Genomic DNA, 14,336 nt, shown 5'->3' with positions numbered 1-14,336 from the left:
ACTCACCCTGTGCTAGGGCCGGTATGAGGCCGACATGGCAGAGCGGCTCATCCTGAAGAATGATCTGCGTCGGGGGAATCCATCTTTTCGGCACCCCATCCTTGTCCACCTCAAAGAGCCTCATCGCCAGTTTCTCATCATCCGTAAGAGGGACCTTGCTGGCATCCATTTTAAGCTTCTTCCGGCTGACCCATCTGTCATGCTCCGCCTTAGTCTCGCACCGCAAATTTACTCGGTGCTGGAAGGAGCAGGGCAGCGGATAGTCACCCGGCACCTTAACGTACACCCACCGACCTTGCCAGTCCTTGCAAGAAGAAAGTTTGTCAACAGAGACATAACCCTGCTCCATTTGCACACTGTACCATCCGACGCGGCCAGAGAATGGTTTGAGATAGTGAAGCCGGCGGAATAAATTCACCGTTGGGGCCTCTCCCTTGAAGAGACAGAGCCAGACGAAGCCGATTATGGTCCTCATAGCAAACGGATGCAGTTGGGCAACGGCAACGTTCATGGCCCTAATGATGGCCATAACGTACCCATTCAACGGAAACCGGAGCCCATACTCCAAATGCCGCATGTATACGCCGGTGTGGCCCGGTGGAGGGCAACAAACGGCCTGACCCTCCTCAGGGATAATAATTTTGTATCCCCTACCAAAGAAAAAATGGCCCTCGAAAAATTCCCCGCCAGAACAACTGGCGAGCCTATGAGTCCAAGCACGGTCAAGACGGACCTTACAGGCGTCGCCGTGATCCATAACGTACTGCCTCCCTTCATTAGGACGAGGCCTTTCCACTTCATCACCGAAATCATCACCAAAATCACCATAGGAATCGTCATCCTCCCATTCCTCCAAAATTTGAGGATCAATTTCAGGAGAAGGAGACCTAGGGCCCCCCGACGCAGGTTTACTAGGTCCAGCATCAACAGAAGACATGTTCGCAACAATTACTAACGAAATAAAAGAAAATTTGTTTGATTACCTTGAAGAAATACGCTCGCCGGATCAAAAACTCTGAAGATTAGAAGAAATGGAAGCCCTTGAAAAGTTTAGAGAGATGAAGATCTTGGAGAAAAATTTGAGAAAATGAATTTGGTGGCCAAAATCACGGAATAACTGCCCTATATATAGGGAAAAGCCCACAAAGAAGGACCAATCAGGGCACAGCCCATGAAGCGTCAACCAATCAACGGACACGTGTCAGACATGCAACCACGGGATGTCAATCGTTGCAACAGTTAAATGTCAATCAATACTACAGTGACCAAGCGTATTCAACACGCCCATTCACATCTCTTCGCCTGTTCATCTCCCTCAACAAATTCCTAGGTACCTGCTCTCCGCCGGCCACATGATCGACCAAGCCAGGAAGCACGGCCGGGGCAATCAAAATAACCAAGCACTCTCACTGGTCTCGGCCAGCGTCACATTCTTTCCCACATCGGATACCCTTTACGCATCCATGTGGAGGGGGGATATGGTACGGCCTAACAAGAACCACGCCGATGCATCAGAAGAAGCCGATACCAGAAATTTTGCAAAAATACTTACGCAGAATATACGCTCAGCATACATCGGAGCCCATACCACGGCATAGACTACGCTGGGGGCAAATTGATGGGGCATATTCTGCACCGCTGACCAAGTCAACATATTGAGCAAGGTCAAGGGTGTCCACAGCAAAGTCAACGACTTAGACAGTCTAGCCGATGCAATCCATCGGCCTGTCACCTGGGTCTCGGCAAGACAACTATCCAGCCGAGGCACATATCCGCGTACTCATATCCAAGACCCCTCGGTCGGCCTGCCATGGGTCCATCGGCCGAGGGTGAAACGGTCTTTTCATCTGCTAGCCACTTGGCCACTTGGCCACTACGTGACAAAAGGTAAAAGTCTATAAATACTTCTCAACCTTCATTGAGGAAAGGATCGACAAATTGACCTAATAACCACTATTCATCTGGTAATATCTTCATGATCTCTCTACAATATACTCTTAGCCAAGTTACAACAACTTCTCTCTAAGTTTACTGACTTGAGCGTCGGAGTGAGTACGCTCGGCCAAAGCCGAGCCCTCAGTTTGTTCATCGTTTCAGGAAAGATCAAAGGAGAATTCAAGCAAGGACATCCTTCTGCGAGCTACGAGTGGTAACAAATATCTGCTCTGGAATTACACCCGGAACAATGTTCAAAACTCAGGTTTCTATATTGTTTCTTTTAATTAGAAAATTAGAATATTTCTTTATTTTTTGTGAATCAAGATTTTAAAATTAATGACTATAAATTTTAGTTTGAAAACATTTGGTTTTAACTAACAAATTCATTGCCTTGAAATAAATATCTGTGTAGAGGAATAATATAAGTCGGTCGGAGTATGGGACTGAAGTTGAGGTTGTCATCCATGGCGGCATCAATGGCGGCTCAGGGGCGGAAGTGCAAAACCAATACTGGCTCAAGGGAAGGTGTAAAAAATAAGACACAAGAAGAGTGGTTGGGACTTGGGACTTGAGAGAAGTTAAGCGTAGAGTGTTGTGTAGAAAATTGGGGATGTAGTTGATTTTTAGGTAATCCCCCTAAAACTAAAAGAATAAGAAAACACCAACTTTTTCCCGCTCAAATGTTCAAACCTATAAGTGGGCCTTTTTTTACATATTACTATGCTAGGCTTAGTATACGCTGTTAAATAATCTAACATATACAAGTCCACTAAAATCTATAACATTAGTACGCTGTCAAATAATCCTAAATTGAGTAATATATCATAGAGGAATGTATATGCAGCAAATAAGTATAACAATATCAATTAAAATATGCACTAAAAATATCAAAATTTTACATATCTTTGTAATAAAAATATACAGCAAAACTATTCCTAATTATACAGCAAAATGATTCCTAATTATACTACTCAATAAAATTTTACATATCTTTGTAAAAATACATTCCTAATTATACTACTTAATAAAATCTTTCAATATACCACTAACAACCTCTCCATAGTTAAGATTGTTTGATGAATCAGAGATGGTAGCATAAACATGTCGTACAAAATATATTGAGATGGTAGCTTATACTTATTTATGAATATGGAGAAAATAGTAGTTTTAATTGTTTATGAATCGCCCGTTTAGATGTGACGTATTATTTATAATTTGATTCCGTTTATAAAGTTAATATGCGATTTACTTACATTTTCTTTTTAACTCAATGATCATATCCCCTATTAGTAGTGACCCTATATTAGAGTATGTTTTTGAATAATAATCGGTTTTCATTATATGTAATAATAAAAAAAAGTTTGCACAAAAATAATTTAATTTAAAAGTCTTTTAAACAGTACACTTTTTTTTTAAATAAATATATCACTAACATTATAACGTACATTAGAACTTATAATAAGTACAACTCATTTATACAAATATCTTAAATGGCCACTATATAAGCAAAACTCACAAATATCGTTCTTTAGCTCTCAAATACCGTGCTTTAGCTCGGGATCTCAACTAGTTTATTTAATAATTAATGATAAAAAACTGTGATTTGGGCTTTATTTGCAAGATTGGGCCAGTCTTATAGTATAAGACCGTCCTTTCTAACAATTTGTGTTAATTTTTTATTTTTCTTGTCCAAGCCCGCTATTTTAGCAAGCCGAACGGGTTGGGCCAAACAGGCCGACCCGCACTTGATCAGCAATAAAAATGGAGGAAAATTAGAATAAATAAGCATAACATTGGAATAATTTTAAAATATTCATATATAATTAATTTTAATTTTATTAACTTCGGATTAATTTTAAATTACTAAGGAGCGGTACTCGTGATTCTTAGGAACTACGGAGTACTATGATAGTAGATTAATCCCGATCATTGTTTACACATTTCAATTATCAATGTCTTATCTAATTTTCCAGTCTTCTTTTCTTGATATTTGGGCCAAAATGAAAGGTAAATAAAGTACAGGGAACATGGTTAAAACTTTGATCAAACATTTTTCAAACAATCTCAATCAATTCATGGAAACTCGACTTTGTTCAACAATAAAATAAAGCAAAAGATAATTGCAATACGAAGTAAGTCGTAACAAAATAATTGTCATCATCCAAAATAAATGTTATCTTGTGTAATAATAGAAGGTGCAACCCTTTTTCTGATCCATCAGAAGTGCAAGCTGCATTTAAAGTCTGAAGTAGTTACGGTTTACCAATGCAGTCGTAGTCGAAGATCAAAGTTCCATGAAAAAAATATGGAGGAGCAATTAGTGCCTTCGATTTCTATGTGTTTCAAAGGATGCTTCCAATATTTCACCTTCTTCTCCAGTATATCCAGCAAAGTCTGCAAAACCAGCAACGTTTAAATAATGCAACATACTCCCTCCAATTTTCTTATATCTTCCCTCTTTCCTTTTTCACACAAGTTTGATTATCTTCCCTCTTTCCTTTTTTGGTAAGTTTCATTCATTTTTTATTAATTTCTCTCTCCTAAAAAATCAACAACTCTCATTACTTTATCTATTCTTTATTCATCATTCATTCTTTATTATTTTCTCTCACCTATAAATTTCACAACTTACAATAATTTATTCTACTTTATTCCTTCTTTCTTCCCCTTTCTTAATTTTTGTGCCCAAAAGAAAGGGGAAGATATAAGAAACTTGGAGGGAGTAAGTCGATCAGTGGTGCAGCCGGAGAAATTTTGGGTGTGGGAAATTAGACGACATCTGATTCAAAATACATAAATCAGTAAGATTCTAACAATCCGACTCATTTGCAAAGTTCGTCTTGCCACTCTAACCCTCAGTTTTTGTCCTTCGGTTCAAGATGCATGCCTAACAATTTGCGATTTATCATTTTGGCATTAATGGAATGGAAGCGGGTTCACAATAAATTGCAAACCTAAAAAGTACTCCTTTCGTATGATTTACATCCGTCCAAATTGACAATGATGCTTAGCTATGAAAGGCGCTAGGCACACCAAAGCTACGAGACGCAAGGTGAAAATACAATGAGAAGGGACTAGGGAGGCCACAAAGGCACAAAGTATTCATATAGCTATGTTCACTGCAATGTCGTAAATAAACGAAATCACTGAAACAGTATAATGAAAGTAGGCACTAATGGAAACATACCCTGATGACATTATTATCATATGGTAATTCAACCGATAAAGCGAGAATATCAGGGCGGCAACACCATAGCAGGCCGTCTATGAGAGCTTTACATGAAGATTCTTCAGGGACGGAAGTGGAACATGATAAAGACAGCTTCAGTTCTTGAAGATCATAAAGTTGTCCATCATAAATCTTGCTAAGTTCGTCCTTGTTAAATTCAATCTATACATTCAACATACAAATTGATCAGAAAATAAAAATGTTTCAAATTATTGAGTTTACACTACAGGATCCAAACTTCCTTGTTTAGAGTTATGGATGTAAAAAAGTATTTCCGTCAACTTTCTTTTCCCCCTTGCTCCGACCTGACAGAAAAGTATAACCACAGCATAACAGAAGTATAGAACCCTGATGAACCCGACTGAAACTTACCCAACACGGAATAAACCAGATCAGACCTGACAGAAAAGTATAACCACAGCATAACAGAAGTATAGAAGAAACCTAATGAACCCGACTGAAACTTACCCAACACGGAATAAACCAGATCAGACCTGACAGAAAAGTATAACCACAGCATAACAGAAGTACAGAACCCTAATGAACCCGACTGAAACTTACCCAACACGGAATAAACCAGATCAGACCTGACAGAAAAGTATAACCACAGCATAACAGAAGTATAGAACCCTGATGAACCCGACTGAAACTTACCCAACACGGAATAAACCAGATCAGACCTGACAGAAAAGTATAACCACAGCATAACAGAAGTATAGAACCCTAATGAACCCGACTGAAACTTACCCAACACGGAATAAAGCAGATCAGACCTGACTCAAAACACAGCCAAGCATAATTAATAACCTGAGTAAACCGGAGAAAACTAACAAATCACAACCCAATGACCTGAACCTAACCTATGTCTGAAATCACTCAACCAGGTTCACTCTCAAGTCTCAGCTCTGTGTTCCCAAGAAAGAAAAACCAGTCGCATTGACGATAGATGTGACATATAAAGTTTGACATGCTAATCATAAAAGTATAAAACACATCAGAGTATGAAGCTTAAACGGGCAATAATGGCTAGTATGATTTTTTGTTCATCACAGTTTACAAAAAGCTAATCTTTTGTAATAAAATTACCCTTCTCCGTCTAATTGAATGTAGACTAAATTCTGCAAGCAAAATGTCATTCTGAAAATACAGGATCGTCGATAAACCATTGGCATTTAAACATGGAGAAGAGTAGGTCACATTGTGGTGTAAACTGAAAATTATACCTTGGTTCATCGTGATAATAGGTGAAAATTGACAAATAAAACAAGATGGCATACTGATGTACTGATCATTGCAAAAAAATTTACCGAGTAAAATCGAAAATGCACAAATAACTAGCAATACCTCAGGTGCATCACTGAGAATGATGGACAAAATCTTGCAGCAGCCATTTGATCTGCTGAGGAGCCTTTTGATTCTGAGCCATGCTCGAGTATCCAGATTCTCAAAATTTAGATGAAGATAGGCATTGTATTCGCTATGACTGTTGATCACAGACGAAAGTAAGTCACCATTATAGCAAAAAGAGTCCAATTTTGGAGCTTCAAGAGAAACATTAACCAACTCATAACAATCATGTATGCCCAATTCCGTGAGCGTTTTACTTGCAATTTTAATATTCTTTGGCATTACACAACTGAAAAATGACATGGTCTCTATTGATGGAAGTTCAGAAACTAGGTTGCCAAAAAAGTTCTCCATAATAACACAAAAAATGCGTATTTTCTTCAAATTTTTCTTCGAGGCAGGCGTAAGAATAACGGGAAAAAAATCATCTTCAAGGTCACCTTCGTAGGTCAAACACTGAAAACTCGATGTATCCACCAGGATTGCGCCACCTATAGGTATAGTTCGAGTAACATGGAGCAACTCCAATTTACTGCAAGAAGGAATTGAAATATTTGTAATGCCAGTGCACTTGTAAAGCTGCAAAAACTCCAGGGGGCATGACTTGATAATCTCGTGGAGCATATGCTCGTCTACATCGACCTCAGATAAATCCAACGATTGTAGCGACATAAGCTTAAAATTTTCAAAATATAGCATTCTAACCCTACCCAATTTCAACCTAGTAAGTGATTTTGCAGAGAACAGAATCGCGGGTAATTCATAAGAGGGTGAACCCTCGGGAACAATGGAAAGCGTCAACGACTCAACCTGGTTTCGCAAAGCAATTCCAACCCATCTATCAATCCTACCAGTCATCTCTTGATCTACAGTTGGATATTCAAGTGTAAACTTCCTAATAGATAGATTTTTCTCGGAATATCGTTCCATTGTGGTTTCTATAAAATTGACAAGTCTCTCAATAGTTTCCGTATCGTATGGACCTGTTAGACTTTGCACATATCCATCAACATAATCTCCATCAATCTTAGGAACAAAAAAGCATGGCTGAAAATCGAGAATTAAACCTGTGGACCAAATATGAGCCCATCTTTTCGACAAAATGGTGGTTCGACACGCTTCTCCGGTACCCAGAAAAGAAATGATATGATGGATGATAGAATCAGGCAAATCTGATAATCTATCCATGGTACTTACCTGCCCGTATGCTGCTTTCTTTCCATTGACGGCTTTTTTCATTGAGGAATTTCGTCGAACAGGTGGTGTGCAACTCGCAAACCCTAATTGCTCTGAAATGTGATTGTGTTTCGACTAAGGGCAATAATGGAGTATTATGACGTTTTCCCGCCAATTTTTGGAAGATTTTAGAGAAACTTTCCCGCCAATGTTGGGAGATTTTTAGAGAAAAGTTCCCGCCAATTTTGGGACACTAGCGAGAAGAGTTCCTCACAAAAGCATTATAAGGGAATTTTATTACTGAGTTTTGACTTTTGACCGGTGTAAAATGTATCGTGAACTTTGTGATGGTTGAAAAGGGTTACATATAGAGGTGGCCGACCCGTGGGCTAGACCGAGTTAGGCCCTGTTCTTTTGGACTAAAATTGTCTAACTGAACTGAACTGAATTTAAAGGAGTTGAACTGAATTTATCTGAACTGAAATAATAATAAAAAGATTATACTACTACTAATAATAATAATAATAATAAATATTGTAATAACAATAATACCAACAATAATAATAAATATTATAATAATATTACTCATTAATAATAATAATAATAATATATTAATATAATATAATAATAATAATCTAATAAGATATATAAAAAATAAAATATTAATATAATGATAACATTATTAATAATAATATAATATATTAATCAAAAAAATAAATAATACTCGTAAAATAATAATAATAATAATAATAATAATAATAATAATAGGTCCAATATAATAACTTATTAATATAATTGTTCCGGGTGTAATTCCGAAGCAGTTATTTGTTACCACTCGTGGCTTGTAGAATGACGTCTTTGATTGAATCCTCCTTTCGGTCTCCTGAAACAATGAACAAACTGAGGGCTCGGCTTTGTACCGAGCGAACTCACTCCGACGCTCAAGTCAGTAAACTTAAAGGGATTAAGTTGTGTGTTACTTGGCGAAGTATATATATTGTAGAGAGATAAGGAAGATATTACCAGATTATGAGGTGTTTAGGTTATATTTCGGATCCTTTCCTCAATGAGGGTTGAGGAGTATTTATAGACTTTCACCTTTTGTCACATAGTGGTCAAGTGGCCAAGTGGCTAGCAGGTGGAAAGACTGATCTACCCTCGGCCGAGGGACCCATGGCAGGCCGGCGGGCCCTGTCGACTCGCCGCCGAGGGGTCTTGGATATGAGTACGCGGATATGTGCCCCGGTTGGCTAGTTGTCCCGGCCCGAGACCCAAGAGACAGCCGACGGGGCTGCGTCGGTTAAGAAATTTGTCTAAGTCGTTGACTTCTTTGTGGATATCTTTGACCTTGCTCAATGTGTTTGACTCGGTCGGCGGGTGCGAGAATATGCCCCATCAATTTGCCCCAGCCGTAGTCTATGCCGTGGTATGGACCTTCGATGAGTGTTGAGCGTATTCTGCGCAATTTTGAAAAAATTTACGCCCCGGCTTCTTCTACCTCGGCTTGGTTACGCTTAGGCCGCACCGTATCATATCCCCCTCCACATGGATGTGTAATGGACATCAGATGTGGAAAAGAAAGTGGCGCGGCTAAGACCGAGGTTGTGAGTGCCGTGTGCTTTTGATTGCCCCGGTAGGTCTTTGCCAAGCTTGGTTGAATCGGCGGGCCGTTGGGCAAGTAGATACCAAGGAGCGTGTTGAAGAAGATACGTCGATTGGCATTCTGTCAAGGAGCGTGTTGAAGAAGCTTTGTAGAATCGTTTGTCGATTGACATTCCATGGTCGCATGCTTGACATGTGTCTCGTTGCTGATTGGTTGACGCTTCATGGGCTTTGCCCTGATTGGTCGGATTGAGTGGGCTTTGCCCTATAAATAGGAGAGTTAGCCCCTGAATTTGGACTTCCAAATTCATTTTCTCAAAAAAATTTCTTCTTCTTGCTTAACTTTGACGAAACTTCTCTCTAGTCTTCAGAATCGTTACTTCGGCGTAGCACTTTTTCTTCAAGGTAAACAAACAAATTTTCCAACTTTTAATTGTTAAGTTTTTGTTGTGAACATGTCTTCTGCTGATGCCGGACCTAGTAACCCTGCGCCGGGGGGATCCCCGTCGCGTTTTGATGAAGAGGAGGCACTAGCCGCCATCCCGCTGAGGTCCGGGGGTCCTAGGTCTCCTTCTCCTGAGGTTGATCCAAGAGTCTTGGAGGAATGGGAGGAGGAGGATGATGATGTTGATGATGACGGTGATGATGTTGGAAGGACTCATCCTAATGAGGAGAGGCCGTACATCATGGATCACTGCGACGCCTGTAAGGTCTGCCCTGACCGTGCTTGGACCCACAAGTTTGCCAGTTGTTCGGGTCCTGACTTTTTCGAACGCCACTTCTCATTCGGCAGGGAGTATAGTATTGTTATTCCTGGGGAAGGTCAGGCGGTCTGTTGCCCTCCCAAGAGCTGCATCGGCGTATACATCAGGCACCTGGAGTACGGGCTCCGGTTTCCGCTGAATGAATACGTTATGGCCATAATTAGAGCCATGAACGTCGCCGTGGCCCAACTGCACCCGTTGGCCATTAGGACTATAGTCGGCTTTGTGTGGCTTTGCCTCTTCAAGGGGGAGGTCCCAACGGTCAACTTATTCCGCCGGCTTCATCACCTTCGGCCGTCAGCCCCTGGTCGCGTTGGATGGTACAACGTGCAGACGGAGCCGGGGTACGTCTCCGTTGATAAGCTTTCTTCCTGTAAGGACTGGAAGGCGCGGTGGGTATACGTTGAGGTGCCGGATGACTATCCGCTGCCCCGGTCCTTCCAGCACCAAGTCAATTTGCGGTGCGAGAGTAAGGGGGAGTGATAAGCGGGGTAGAGGTCGTCGTACCCGATCAAACAATTTAACTCAACTAGTAAGGGTAGTCGAGGTCGAACCACCAGGAGATCAAGTTTGAGTATTAGTTTTGTCTTAGATTATAAGTTAGCTACGTGAATCAAGAAATTGGTTGATATTAAAATAATTAACTAAATTAATAACTACTAAAACAATTAAAGTGAGAAAGCAAGTAATAGAAATGGAAATTCAACAAGAGAAGTGAAAATTGAGCAAGAAAAGATTAAGTGTAAATCAAATGATTAAAAAGCCTAGAACTCGGTTCTCCCACAACAATTCATAACTTCACACAATTAATTCTCTAGGCTAATCATAAGGGTAACAAGGTGAGGAAGAGATGGCTCTAATTCGCCTAAGACCCCCCTCTCGGGTTCGAAGTAGGACACTAGCACTACCCACCTACCCCCCTCTCGGGTTCGAAGGTCGGAATCCCTAACTCAACACCCAACAACCCCAAAAACATGCATATTTCCGAGGAGGTCAAGAACTTGGTCAAGGTCATTAAGTACTCATCGTATTCCGGGTCATCCCACTCCTCCTCTCGGAGGTCGATTTCAAACGCTAGTCTAGAGGTACTCTCCCTTGGTTCTCCCTTTCGGTCTCAACCTAGGTTAGTAATAAGACCAACTTCCGGGTATCCAAATTACAACCTAACCAACTCTCGTTGGTGGACAAGGGTCACAAGTTGACACTACCCGAAATCAATCCATAAACCATGTCATTCCTCTAAACTACCCTCACCAATTTCCCCAAACAATTAACCTTTATGAGAATCAATTAGTGGAATTACTCATGTCGGGTAAAACCGAGTCCTAGTGAAAGACTACTCACTAAACATACTTAAACTAACACAAGACATATTTGTAATTACTTTAAACATGATATTAAACAAAGTAAAGTGATAAAGATTGAAACTTTAACAACTAATCTCAAGACTAAACATGAATAAATTAACACTAATCATGGTAAGAGCAATAAAGAATAAAACTTTAGTAAACTAAACTAAACTAGACCAAATTAAACAAATAACAATAACACTAAACATAACAAGAGAGTAAAGATTAAAACTTTAATTAAATTAAAATTAAATGTATGAAATCAATAATTGATAAAACAAGAACAAGTAATGAAAGAGGGAAGAAATTTATACCAACAATGGAAAGGAAAGTGCATAAATAAGGTAGAATTAGTCTTACACAACCCAAAAGATCAAATCTTGGACTCTAATTAAACCACTTCTAATTAATTTAAAGAGAGATTTATGGAGAGAAATTGTCCTAAACCCTAAATAAAATCTGAAAATGGGGGCTCGTTTAATTTGGGTGTTTACTCTCCTTATATATGAGAGAGTAAGTAATGGCAATAATGTAATTTTTGAACCTTAAAATAAACATAAAGCAAACCAAATGCAACAAGACAAAAGGCACAAGCCTCAGGCTTCACGTGACAAAAATGGTCAACATAATGACCAAAATTAGACTTTAATGCCATCCACTCAGAATTGCACGGTGCTCAGAGATAAGCACGGTCAAATTGACACGGAGCCTTCCTCTCTGCTTCCATTGCGCACGGCCAAGTTCAATATGCACGATGAGGTTCGCACGGTGCCAGTAGTTCAGCACGAGCTCCCTTGCTTCTTCTATTTTCTTCATTTTTTGCCTTTGTTTCGACTGATGAAGGTTTCGAGTCAGCTAGACTTGGGCTCGGATGCAGCATTGCGGTAGCGATTGTGGTGTTGCTACTGAGAACAACCGCCAAACACGGTGGTTCTGCTTCTGGTGTCAGTATCGAGCGGAGATATGGGCACAAGCCATGGCGGTTGCAACTGTGGAGCTCGGATGTCGAGTTTTGATGTGGGGATGTTGCTGGGTTGATGCGAGGCAGAGGAGATGCAGGGGATGGAATGGTGACGTGGGTAAATGGTGAATGCTAATAATGGTGGTGAGATGGGTGAATGGTAGGGATGATGATTAAATGGTCATGGTGATGACTGATGAATCAAAGGAAGGTCACAAGAGCAGGGGAATGGGATTGGTTTTCTTCTTTGGTTATTCAATCCATTTTCCTTCGTCTTATTTACTTGACCCGGCCCAATTTGCTTCTCAATTTTCGTCTCATTTTAATTGTTTTCAAGTAACTCGGTACCTATATAACAAAAATATTAGAACAAATTCCGAAATTTCAAAAAAGTAGCTTAAATTAACACTAATTAACATAACGTAATTAATATTCTATTTTATTCTAAAATGATTAAATAAAACTTAATCGAGTTATTTAATTGATCAAATAAGAGATAAAGTATGGGCCGAAAATGGGTGAAATATAGTGTTATCAGGGAGCATGACAAATGGGTCACCCGGAGTAAGCTTAAGATGGACGCCAGCAAGGTCCCTCTTAATGCGGATGAGAAGCGGGCGATGAGGCTGTTTGAGGCGGAGAAGAATGGGATGCCGAAGGGATGGATTCCCCGACGAGATCATTCTTCGAGGATGAGTCGCTTCTGCCATGTCGGCCTCATACCGGCCCTCGAACGGGGTGAGTGGGGTCGGTGTGAGGCCCATCTCTGCTTTTAATGTTTCCGTTTCTTGAACTTTGATTTATTTCTTCTACTTAACTCTTGCTTCGTTTCCTTTGCAGACCATTTTGGCCCGGACCTGTCTGAGGATATCTTCCGGAGAATGGGGCTTGCCAAGGATAAGACAGTTGTTGATTTGCATCCTAAGGCCCAGGCCCGTGATCGCAGACCGGCGCCAAATGATCTCATGGATCAGCAGCTGAAGGGCTTAGATACGTCGGCGGCCCAGGCGAAGGTTGCTGGTAACATACCGCGCCGAACGCGGAAAACAAAGTCTTCGGCGGCGACGGCGTCAACATCAGTTCCACCTCCAACCCCCTCAGTTCAAAGGGAGACGGTAGAGATCGTCGATATTACCGCCGAGGACGAGGTCACCGTGGCAAAGGAATCTCCTCTCTTGCGCAAGAGAAAAGAGACTTCTGCTGCCGCTGCGCGCCGCTCGCTATCTGCCATCGAGGCGGTGAAAGCGGGTCCTCCGACCAAGAAGGCCAAGCACGGTACAGATCTATCCCGTGGCTCGAGACTTAGCCAGGTTCATTAGGCGTTCGATTACGAGCTCTCTCGGTATGTCCATGAATGTTGACACGATGCCTTGATTGGATTTTTGTAGATCCACCGCCGCCGTCTCACGGACGCTTGCTTGTTGAACAGCGTCTTTGAGAAGCGAAGCTGCGCAGCGCGGTGGTAAGGATGCCACCGTCGTCTCCTCCTTCCCGAAGCCTACCCCCGCCCAGATTAGGTCGGAGGGCCTGAGTTTGTCCAGGATCTTTGTCGAAGTGGGCCGAGGTGGCGGTGCTCATATTGTGGAGCAAGAGAAGGTTATGGGCGAAGTTGCCCGCGGCTCGAGCGGCTCAGGCTTGAGGTCGCTGCTGCGAAGAAGGAAGCTGAGGGAGCCAAGGCTGAGGCTGAAAGGGCGGTCCTTGCTGAGCGAAAACTTAGGGAGGATGCCGAAAAGGCGGTCCTTGCTGAGAAAGCCAAGGCTGAGGCTTCGGCGGCTGAAGCCGCTAATTTCCGGAGAAGCGTAACGAGCTTCAGGCCGTCGCCGACTTCAATGCTAAGAAGAGGGAGGAATGGAGGTCCATGTTTCGAGGCCCGGGGAAGGTCGTTCGGAATAAGGAGGCTATCATCGCCCGGAGGGAGGAGGACATTGAGACGCTCCAAACCGTTATCCTTCCTAACATGTGCGCCCGAT

At 41.4% G+C, this 14,336-nt stretch overlaps 1 protein-coding gene across 2 annotated transcripts; it reads right to left on the bottom strand.

The window, feature by feature from the left end:
* Positions 1-3,976: 3,976 nt before the first annotated feature.
* On the bottom strand, positions 3,977-8,114 carry LOC141606664 (putative F-box protein At3g58860). 2 transcript variants are annotated; one of them, XM_074425880.1, is made up of 4 exons: positions 7,712-8,102; positions 6,512-6,650; positions 5,126-5,329; positions 3,977-4,332 (listed from the first exon to the last, which is right to left on the bottom strand). In XM_074425880.1, exons 1-4 carry the CDS (start codon positions 7,735-7,737, stop codon positions 4,198-4,200), a joined length of 504 nt encoding a protein of 167 aa, XP_074281981.1. In that variant the 5' UTR covers positions 7,738-8,102; the 3' UTR covers positions 3,977-4,197. The 2 variants fall into 2 exon arrangements, with proteins under 2 accessions (XP_074281981.1, XP_074281980.1); XM_074425879.1 differs by having other exon boundaries at positions 6,512-8,114.
* Positions 8,115-14,336: the final 6,222 nt, after the last annotated feature.

The sequence above is a fragment of the Silene latifolia genome, chromosome 10 (genome assembly GCF_048544455.1).
Source record: "Silene latifolia isolate original U9 population chromosome 10, ASM4854445v1, whole genome shotgun sequence".
NCBI classification, from domain to species: domain Eukaryota; kingdom Viridiplantae; phylum Streptophyta; class Magnoliopsida; order Caryophyllales; family Caryophyllaceae; genus Silene; species Silene latifolia.
Note: the sequence above shows the minus strand (reverse complement) of the source record. Positions and strands in the feature narration are given on the sequence as shown.